At 41.3% G+C, this 11,227-nt stretch overlaps 1 protein-coding gene across 1 annotated transcript; it reads right to left on the bottom strand.

Annotated features, from left to right (window-relative positions):
• Window positions 1-5,025: 5,025 nt before the first annotated feature.
• Window positions 5,026-11,213, bottom strand: psmd13 (proteasome 26S subunit, non-ATPase 13). Its single transcript, XM_031757680.2, has 13 exons — window positions 11,000-11,213; window positions 9,619-9,697; window positions 8,427-8,461; window positions 8,280-8,335; window positions 8,156-8,199; window positions 7,972-8,058; window positions 6,919-7,090; window positions 6,755-6,834; window positions 6,549-6,674; window positions 6,131-6,193; window positions 5,948-6,028; window positions 5,673-5,789; window positions 5,026-5,307 (listed from the first exon to the last, which is right to left on the bottom strand). The coding sequence occupies exons 1-13, from the start codon at window positions 11,098-11,100 to the stop codon at window positions 5,212-5,214; spliced, it is 1,137 nt and encodes a 378-aa protein (XP_031613540.1). The 5' UTR covers window positions 11,101-11,213; the 3' UTR covers window positions 5,026-5,211.
• Window positions 11,214-11,227: the final 14 nt, after the last annotated feature.

Here is an 11,227-nt window from a genome sequence, read left to right as displayed (position 1 = left end):
AAGTCATCTGTCCTCTCTTGTTTTTTGCTCTCTCTCTCTCTAAAATCTGCTCATTACAGGACTGTTCCACCCCAGCCAATACCCCTCCCCCACGCACACGCACACACAGCGAACACACACTCCTTCTCGGAGCTCTTAAAGAGATAGAGACAGAGGGATGGTGCAAATAACTGCATGTGCAGAGTTTGCTGCTCTTTCCCTGTGGGAATACCGCCTGCTTTCCTAATTATCCAGCCTCATTTCTCTCTCGCTTTCTGGCTCTCTCCCTCTGACACTCATCCTCCTCCCAGACTGAAACCTGGTCAGTCAGCAGTCTGTTTTCCTGACAACTCCAGGTTTGTGTGCTCCTTAATTGTTGTTGTTTTTTTCATTTTCATCTCAAAAGCAAACCAGTGCAGTGTAGCTTTCACTCGAGTGAACACCACACAGACCCAGAGCGACCTCCTTAAATGCCAACAAGGCCTGAAAATAAGTGTTGCTGTGGTATGAACTGGAAAACCAGACATCTACATTTCTAGATTAGTTACCCAGTAAATGAATTCCCAATCACTGAATTGATGATATTGGAAAGTTTTGTGTCACAACGTTTGGGTGAACAGGAAATGAAGGACTAAGAGATAATCTACAGGAAATAGATTATGAAGGTCTTATGAATATTACATTTGCTGTATCTTTTATTCATATAAGTTTGGAACGTGACAACAGAACCTCACGTAATGCCAGGTGCGCACAGCCAGAACACATAAAGCTTTCTCTGAGACACATATAGGCTAGAAGGAAAAAGTGTGGCATTTTGTGCTGACCCAGATAAACGAAAATATTTATAACGTTATAATTAAAATGAGCAAAATTCTAAAAAAATAAATAAATAGATAAATATGTTTTTAACACCTAAAACATAAAAATAAAATATAATTCATTCATTTGTAATGTTCACTTATTCATTTTCAGTTTTTTTCAATATTTAAAGATGGTTTTTAATTTATTATTTTTTCAATTTTTCTCTATTAATTCTGTTTGTTTTTTTTTAACATTTCTTTCACATTCCTCAGTGTTAGCCACATATGGTCTTAACTGATCTTAACTGATCCTAAAAAAAACTATAAACAGATGTCTTTTTCATGAAATCCAGGTTTTTGCGCTGATTTTGTGCAAAAATCAGCGCTAGAATAGAAAAGACTAGACTAGACTAGACTAGACTAGACTAGAATAGAATAGCCCTTTATTGTCATTGTATATGCACAACTAACTTATGGAAATTATAGGTAAACCTGTTTTTAAAAAATGAATGTAATTTCACAGCAGTTCTTGTTCATTCATTCCCTCATCTCTGCTCATCAGTGCTCAGCATCTTATCCTCCTTTGTAGTTCAAAATGTGTCACAGTCCAAACATTTTTTAACAGAATTGAACATTTTATATTTTCACTTCTTCTAAATGACGTTTAATTGCAGTAAAATAGCTGATTGAAGCATACTGATACATGCCAGACCTCCATGATGCTCTTTTCTGCCCGTTAACAAAGAGAATACATAAAGGAATATGGACCCAACTTAAGGTCCAAATGACCTAAATGAGGCAGAAATATAGCTTGAAGGCATCGTGGTAGATTGTTTTCTGAAAGAAAAAAGAAAAGAGAGCAATACTAGATACAAGCAGATATTCAGTGTTACGGTCTGATTCTAATGTGGTTTTATCTGTTAAGGGGTTTGTTTAGTTCTTGCTTCTTATACAGTCTTAACCACAGGTGTAGAAGAAATGGGTACTGTCTGCAAATGTACAAGTTCCAAGGTACAAAACATGTTAGTGGAGAGACTTTAGGGACAATTTAGCACACAGTATCTCACAAAAGTACAGCCCTCACATGTTTTAAATATTTGGATACATTTTTTTCATGGGACAACATTGAAGATTTGACACCTTGGTACAATGTAAGGTAGTCAGTGTGCAGCTTGTATAACTGTGCAAATTTGCTATCATCTCAAAATAACTCAACATACAGCCATTAATATCTAAACTACTGGCAACAAAAGTGAGTACAAATGTCCAATGTGTCAATATTTTGTGTGGCAACCATTATTTTCCAACACTGCCTTAACTCTGTGTTAACTCTGTAACTCTGAGTTCACTGGAGCTCCACAGGGTGCCACTGGAGTCCTCTCCCACTCCTCCATGATGACATCATGGAGCTGGTGGATGTTAGAGACCTTGCGCTCCTACACCTTCCATTTGAGGATGCCCCACAGATGCTCAGTAGGGTTTAAGTCTGGAGACATGCTTGGGCAGTGAAGTACCTTTACCCTCAGTTTATTTAGCAAGGATGTGTGTTTGGGGTTGTTATCATGTTGGGATACTGTCCTGTGGCCCAGTGTCTGAAGGGAGGGGCTCATGCTCTGCTTCAGTATGTCACATGTTGGCATTCATGGATCCTTCAGTTAACTGTAGCTCCCCAGTGCCAGCAGCATTCTTGCAGCCCCAAACAATGACATCCCACCACCATGCTTGACTGTAGGCAAGACAGCCTTGTCTTTGTACTCCTCACCTAGTTGCTGCCACACCCCTGACACCATCTGAACCAGATAAGTTTGTCTTGATGTCATCAGACCACAGGTAATCCATGTCCTTAGTCTGCTTGTCTTCAGCAAACTGTTTGAAGGCTTTCTTGTGGATTATCTTTAGAAGAGGCTTCCTGCTGGGACGACAGTCATGTGATGCAGTGTGGGGCGTATGGTGACTGACAGGCTGACCCTCCACACCTCCAACCTCTGCAGCAATGCTGGCAGCACTCATACATCTGTTTTCAACAGACAACCTCTGGATAGGACGCTGAGCACGTGCACTCAGCTTCTCTGGTCGACCACAGCGAGGTTTGTCCTGAGAGGAACCTGTCCTGTTAAACTGCTGGATGGTCTTGACCACCGTGCTGCAGCTCAGTTTCAGGGTGTTGGTATCATTCTTATAGCCTCGGCCATGTTTATGTAGAGTAACAAGTTTTTGCCATGATTGCCATGTTAGACTTTCAGTGACCAGTATGAGAGAGTGAGAGCAATAACACCAAATCTAACACACCTGTTCCCCATTTGCACCTGGGACCTTGTAACACTAACGAGTCACATGACACCAGTGAGAGAAATGGCTAATTGGGCGCAATTTGGACATTTTCACTTAGGGGTGTACTCACTTTTGTTACCAGCCGTTTAGACATTAATGGGTGTGTGTTGAGTTATTTAGAGGTGACAGCAAATCTACACTGTTATACAAGCTGCACACTGACTACTTTACATTGTTTCAAAGTGTCATATCTTTAGTGTTGTTCCATGAAAAGATATGACAAAATATTTAGAAATGTATGTAGATATTTGCATATTTTATTCTGACCATGAGCGGTAACTTGTAAGTCAGCATACCCAAATAGTTTATTTATGTCTCTGTTGATGTATTTTCAGTCAAGTTATATTTTTTCTACAACAGTATGTTTTTATATGTAATACGATTCATACATATTCTTTCCTGTTAATGCAGTCATCGACTGGTACGGTGACCAAATCACTGGTAATGGAACGCAGAGAAACAGTGAAGAAAACCAAACAAATGGAAATAGGCCAGCCTACCAGGCAGAAATTAAAGCACATGATGCTTTCTCTTTTCTTCAAAGGTTTAAAGCAAAGAGTATTATTAAAGTGTAGTACTGTATTATTAAATACAAAGTTAATCCTGGAGTAAAATGTAATGAATGTGTAATAACTGTTCCCACCAGTTAGTTCCCAAATAAAAAAAAACAAAGGTACATAAGGTGATGTTAGCATTCAGATTTGCTGTTGGAGGAACCTGCAGGAAAACCTTACAGCTGCAACAGTTGCAACCCAAAGAGCGTAAAAGCAAGCAGTGCTCCTCACCAGCAACTTTATGCACCTCAGCAGGTGTAGTCGAATTTAACTGTGCTGACAGCACCAGACTGAGATGCTGTTTCTGAGGAACTACTGGACTAAATGTTGTACACCAGATGAAATCCTACTGATTTACGCTGCATCCAGAAAGAATTAAGAGCACTAGACTCGATCCACCTGTTGTCATACAGTCTTACTCTAAAATTATTAAATTCAAAAGGTTTGCTTGAAATTCTTGCAAATTTATTACAAAAAGTTTCGTGGTCGTCACAGTACTGCAGTGATTGTAATCACGGTAGAAGTTGGTATATTCAATTTCACGCAGTTTTTTCCTTTCATGGTACGTTTTGTTACTTTTTGGAAAATTAATAAAAATACAAGCCGTGTATAAAAGACCAAACATCCCCACTTGAAAAGTGAAACAAAAAAGTGACCTGTGAATATTTCCTGGTTTTATGCGTTTAGTCACATAGACTAGAACAACGAGGTCATTTCTTTATAACTCGACTTGTGAGTGGTAGTCAGAAAGGAGGATTACCCAGGTTAAGGTCACTGGATGACTTGTCAGTTATAAGCAAAATAGAAAAAAGGTCCCTGAAGTGTTATTTTATTTCAGTTCACACAAATGATTGACGCTGTATTTGAAAAATTACAATAAAATGTGAGCTTTCCATCCTGAAGCAGGTTTATATGAGACCATCTCGAGTGGCCTCTGTAGTGCACTTGGTTGAACTGCTGCCAATTTTCGTGCAACGTGATCAACATGAAATGAAAGTTCACAAGATACGAATAATCCTCGACTGCTGGCTTTGTCGTCAGTCATCATCCTACTGTAGTGATCATACTGTGTGTATGCCGCCTCCACCTCAACAGGTGGGCCAGTCTCAACTAAATCTTCCACAAAGATTGTCTGTTTCTCTCTCTATCACACACACACACACACACACACACACACACACTACCAACAACTATATTTTTAAAGAAATGATTATAAATTAAATTCTTTGGATTTTGATCCCCTGTGAATGTGATGAAGAATTTGAAAGAGTACTGCAGGCAAAAACTGCATATAGAGGTTCAGCTAATGTTACTGATGTTTCAACTTTCTATACATGGATATAGATAATTAGAAAGATGGATGTGATTTTATAAAGACTTTATTGGAAGTTTTTGCTGAGTCCAGTACATATGGTATTCCAACCAAACGTATTTTCTTGTAAAATACTACAGTGTAATTTACAGACTGTTAATAAATGGTGACAGTAACAAAATAAAACAAAACAGATGTGTGAGGCCTTCCTGTGAGGACTCGGGGTCAGTCCTGCTCAGGTGAGGATGTCGTGGGCCTGCTGCTCCACCAGCATGGCCATGTTCTTCACGTCGCCGCACCAGAAGTCCAGACGCTCCTTCATCCCTTTGATCTGAAGCAGCGACCAACAGGAGAGAGTCAGCCAACAGGTACAGTGATCATAACTACTGTAGACATTTCAGGTCCTCTTCCCAGTACTGGGTGACCTGCTGTACAGGGTTTGATATTTCTATTTTTAAAGGAGAACAAAAATGAATGCAGATAAATAAACTGCTTGGGTCAGCTTGTCGGGGAGGTTGCAGATTGCCCTCTGGTGGATAAGCTTTGTAACATCGACAGTCATAATATGGTTGAAGGGTGTTTCTTGTCGGTCTTCTTTATTTTTGAACTTTTCACCTATCAGCTGTTATAAATGCTCATACCCACATGAGTACCAAAAAGACAACATCAGTAAAAGCTGGTATCACTGTGACCAACCTGCTGCAGGTCCAGCACTCTGGGCTGCACCCAGGTCATCTGCACCTTCTGGTCCACCTCGTCAATGTTCCCTTTGATCAGGCCCACAGACAGAGCCTTCATCACAAGCAGCTCAACCTACAAACAGACCAATACAACCATCAGCCTACACGAGGATCAGCTGTATGTGACCAGCATTAGGACAAACAACATTATCTCAAGCTATCAAAGGTGAGCATTAATTTTATTATCACAGAGTTACACCCTGATTAAATACACGTGCTGACCGCACTGACCTCATTAACGGCGATTTTGGCACTCTGAGCGATTTCAGTGAAGGTCAGCTGTCTGTGATTCGCAGGACGAGTGAATGTCATCTGGAAGGGAACGAGAAGATGCTTCACACGCCGCAGTTTATTGTGGCCAAACTGACGTCATTACACATCAGTGTTTACAACGAAACTGGCAAACCATCTCACCTCCATGACGCAGAGCAGCTGAATCTTCTGCATCAGTTTACCTTCTTGTGACGCGAGGTCGGGCTGTGATCAGCAGAGAAAACAGTGAGTTGTCCCACACATACACGTGAATACTTTTGTGCCAGATCATCTCTGGATTAAAGATTTTTCAACAAACTGCAGTCAACACTGGGAGAGGACAGGCAGAGGTCTTAAAAACAAGCACTCAGCACCTAAAACTGAAAAATTCAAACTTTATTTACAGAGGTCTTATTCATGTTCGCCTGAGGTTACCGTTACTTATTTGTGACTTTTAAACAAGGTTATTGATTATTTCCTGCACCTGCAGAAACTCCAGTTCATGTATCAGAATAAATTCAGCTGTTATAGATGACAAATCATCATTACACACATCTCAGGTATTAAAATGAGTCCCCACCTGTTGGCCCCAGGCAGACTTTAAGCTCTGAAATTTCTCCACATTGCCTGCATTGAAGGCATATAGCGTGTCAATGAGCCACTGCTTGTCTGTGTTCCTCAGGGACTCCAGCACAGGATGCATCAGCTGCACAGAGAAACCACACGAGTAATCAGCACACGCAGGTCGAGCTACACAACATGTGACTAACAGAGTTCAAATCCCACCAGCTCTCCAAAGTTGTAAACTCCCTCCCCTAAGAGTCCAGCCAGGCCGAGCGTGAACGCCCTCTCCTGCCTCTCCGTTTCTGTGAACAATTACAAAATGAACTGAATACGAGTGACTTGCTGTGTTCTGACTGACACGCAGCTTAATTCATGCTGTTGTTTACCTGGAAAGCATCTGATGTCCACACAGCCCAGGTAGCGCAAGGCGTCCTTATAGTAGGCAGCGTGGTCTCCAACGAGGCGATAGTATTTACTGGAGAGGTCATAAAAGCGGCCGTGGACTGACGTCACTCCAGGCAAGTTATTCAACGTTTCCTCAATTTCTTCAATTTCTTTCTACAAGTGAAAAAAAGGGAAGGCGATAAGTGGATGGATCACTGCTTTTAAACCAACCTGAAGCTGTTACACCTCGGGGGTTTTCTCCTCTCCACACACACTTTATTTACAGACTTAGATCAGGTTAACACCCCGTTTTACCACAGACTGTATAAAAAAGATGGAAGGTGATGTGAAAGTGCCCCACGCCTGTGTTCTTCTTACTGGCCACAGAGGCAGCAGCTCCTCCGGCTGCAAAGTGAAGCTGGGTTGTAAACACATCCTGCTTCTGACTTTTTTTTTAACATTTTCATTTGAGTCCTGTTGTTTCTCTCACAGCGACAGTCAGAAAACAGCTGCAGCACTGTGGAAGCTTTCAGCTTCTTTTTGTCCATCGGTGAGAGACCACCACCCAACATGGGTGGAGCCCATACAGCTCTAACTGGAGCATTTAAGCGAACTCAATTGGAATACATAACCTTATCAATCTTATCTCAACTGACTGTCTTTGAAATACAGATTTCACTGATTCCCTCTTCTCCAAACGCTTGGGTGTAAGGGTGTGCTCTCATCCTAATTTTGGAGTTTGTGAACGGTGATGTCTGTGAGGAAGGAGGTGGAGATGTCACATTTTTGTACGATAAGTGCAAAGATTCGAGGAAGAGAAAATGTCAGGTGTGCATGAGTGTGGCAGCAAGAAAACGATGACTTAACACCTACGAGTTATTTCAAGGATATCTACACCCAAGTGGCATTTGGACTGCACTTGTGGGTTTAACAGCTGCTGGTTTTTCTCACGCTAACAGGCAGAAACAACACGTGAACATTACAGGCATTTGGAAATTCTCTGTCGCATGCTATATCAGAGCGAGGTGTCGGCAGCCTTGAGCTCAGAGTTTTACCTTTGTGGCAGGAACGTCGTTGATCTCAAGTCTAAGATTGCCGATGGCGGTCTTGCAGAGAATCACTGCTTCCTCGCTGCTTTTCACCTGAACCAGGTGGAGACGCGCAGACGTTTGGTCAAAAGTGCACTTTACAGAATGTAACTTCAAAACAACCTGTCATGCTGGTGTCTGGTCAGCTTACCTTTTCCCTGGTCTTTTCAAGAAAAACGATGGCATCTTTTTGATCTAGACACAAACAACATTGGATTTTAATGCAGAAAAAATGAATTAAAAAAAAGAAAGAAAATATTCCCATTTCTCCGTACCTGACATCTGTCTGGCAACAAACAGTAAAATCTCCACCAGCGACAATGGATTGATTCTGATAAAGGAACAAAAACAGTAAATTAACAGGTAAAAAACAGTAAATACTTGTAGGTGCTCTGTTTAGGACAAGCGGACAAACAACTCACCTGTGTTCAAAGTCACTGATGAAATTTTCATAAAGCTGGAAGGAAAAAAAAGAAAAGGAAAAGAGAATATTTAGTGGACGGTGTTATTCATTACCTTAGAAATGTAGCTATGACATTAGTGAATATCTGTACCTTTTCTGTGCCTCTTTGGTATGATATGTTTTAATATATACTAGTATGCAGTAAGTCTACGTGTAGGACTGCATAAATTAAATATTCAAGATAAACTAATTATGACAATGACAAGAGATCATGTAGACGTCGGAATAATTTAGTGGCTTCACTTGTCATTTTCAACAAAAACTGTACAGATACTTTGTTATGAAATGTATTTTGCAAAATGCATTATTTTCCATTTGCATGCTGGTCAAATCTATGCATGTATGTGCTTAAAGAAGGCCTGTTCTGCTTCTCCTTATTTTCTACACCCTGTATCAAAGGTGGATGTTCATATTAAGCACCATAAATAAACATGATAATGTTTCACAGTATGTGTAAGTAACCCCTGTCATTTCAGCAACGCAGTTCTGACTGTAAGCACAGAAGCCCCACCCACCTGCTGCTCAAACCTGTCTGCTAGGGGCGGCCAATAAGAAAAAGATTGGCTTAATTAGAGAAGGGCTTAAATCAAGAGTCCGTATAAACTATGAATCATGCAAAGCTAGAGTGCAGTAATAAAAACAAGAAGCTGTGAATGAGCAAACAGGTAAAGTATGTAAAGATGAGAACCCCCTCATGTTCAACGCTGCAACGTTTTCAGGGTGAAGCAGTTCAAATGGACAGAGGTCAGCTTGTATTAGCAGTAATTCAGATGTGTTATAGCTAAAAATGATCTCCAAAAGTAAAACAAGTTTGAAGTGAAAGTACAAACAAGTACTGCAAATAATATATGTTCTGATGTGAACATGGGGTGTTAAAAACAGACTATCCTCTAGTCTGCAGCACAGTTTTGAAAAGGAGGGCAGAGGAACAGACTGGCATTGGGTGGCCAGCGCTGGCCCTGCTACCGAACAACCACAGCAGTGCGTCTCAGTGGGACTATCCAGTGCTGTGAAGCTGCAGTGCAAACACATAATAAATCACCACAGTCTGGTGCAGCTAAAACAGCCTGGATTAGTGGAAAAACCCCAAGATCTGGTCCAATGAGGCACACAGGCCTGTGATGCCATCAGCTTGAACTCGTTACAGTTACCTGTATGATACCATCGCCTGTTTTGAAGCAGGGATCTCTGACAAAGACCATCAGCTTCAGAGTCAACTGATGCCACAATCTAAGGGCAGAACAAAGAAAACAGTTAGTCAAATCAGTCACAGTTCATTTTAATTCATGATATCAGCCAAAAACGACATCAAAATATGAGAAGAGTGCAATGAAGAGCCGAGAGACTTTATTCACCAAAAATCCCATCTACACACAACTCCAACGCCCCCATAGAGTAGTACTCATTCTATGGACTTCTATAGACCAACAGGGCCAAACAGATTGAGCACTACCTGAATATACACAGAATCCTTTGGAAACGAGGAAACAAGCTTTATTGGTCACATACACAATCATACAGAGTACAACATGCAGTGAAATGTGTCTGAGCTGCAGACATAGCCGTGCCATTCCAGGGCTTGGTATTTGGCTTGGCGGGGCGGGGGGGTAGCCAGGACCCTTACTGGATACTGGGAGGGAATGGAACTTGCAACTTCCGCTCCAAAGGTGTGGGGTCTTGATAGCCATACAGGAACAGAAAGCAATTATCATTCCTGAGAACAGTCATCCAATGGGATGACATGCATATCTGTGCCAACGAAGGTCACCACGTGTTACTTCGATGCACTTGACTGCTGGTGTTTTAATGGTGACGGTTTAACACTACAGTCTATGCCACAGCGTCAGAGGCCACAGTTCTCAAAGCGTCCCCCTAACAGATCCACCAGATTCCCTTAAGGTTTCTTCTTAGTTTGTCTCCCCCTTTATAACATTACAAATCAGAACTTTCAGTTAGCCTGTGAACTTCAATTACAGACCATTGTCGGTTTATAAGGGTTAAAAAAGGGAAAGTTGGCCACTGCATAGCTAAAAGGGCCGTCTTTAATTATTTGCTTTGTTTGAGCACTGTCAAAATACCAAATGCATGTAGAGTCAACTGACACAATAAGGAAAAACAAATCCTGATATCATGGAGGCGAGAAATTAAATGTTTGTTTCGCCATTATTGCTTGTCAAACTGATTAAAAGATTAATAGACTGTTTGAACAGTTACAGGTTGTTTTCTTGTTTTACGGTTAATTGACATTGTTAGCAGGGATGCACAGTAACAGCTACAAAAACCTTTGACAGCATAACAAATAGACTTCCGCTGCCCTAAATATTAGTGCTAAGCTCAATTAGTGTTTAGAAAACAATATCATTTTGCCCCGAATTTAAAGCTTAAGCTTACTGCCAACGTGAGCTAAAGCTATGCTACAACAGCTAACCTCAGCTCCTTGCATGACTCAGCTTGCATTTCCAATGAATGGGCTAGCTAATGTAAGCTAGGCTAGCGCTAGCGGCTAGCTACCACTTCTTACGACTTTTGTACCTTTTGTTGTAGAAATCCTCCAGCGCGTGCCACTCCGACGCCAACTCCGGCGTGGGGCTGTTACTCTGCTGCTGCTTGAGGTACCCAGTAACATCTTTCATGATAGCGACAAAATGTAGTTTAATCTATACTAATACGTGTTGTTGAATTTTTAGCTAATGTCAAGCAGCCTGTCGTGTTGTGGTAATGAGACAGCGCCGCTGCTGCCAGGCGCAAAGAATTATGGGA

This window comes from Oreochromis aureus, linkage group 1 (genome assembly GCF_013358895.1).
Source record: "Oreochromis aureus strain Israel breed Guangdong linkage group 1, ZZ_aureus, whole genome shotgun sequence".
Lineage (NCBI taxonomy): Eukaryota > Metazoa > Chordata > Actinopteri > Cichliformes > Cichlidae > Oreochromis > Oreochromis aureus.
The sequence above is the reverse complement of the archived record's forward strand: the minus strand, read 5'-3'. Positions and strand labels throughout refer to the sequence as shown.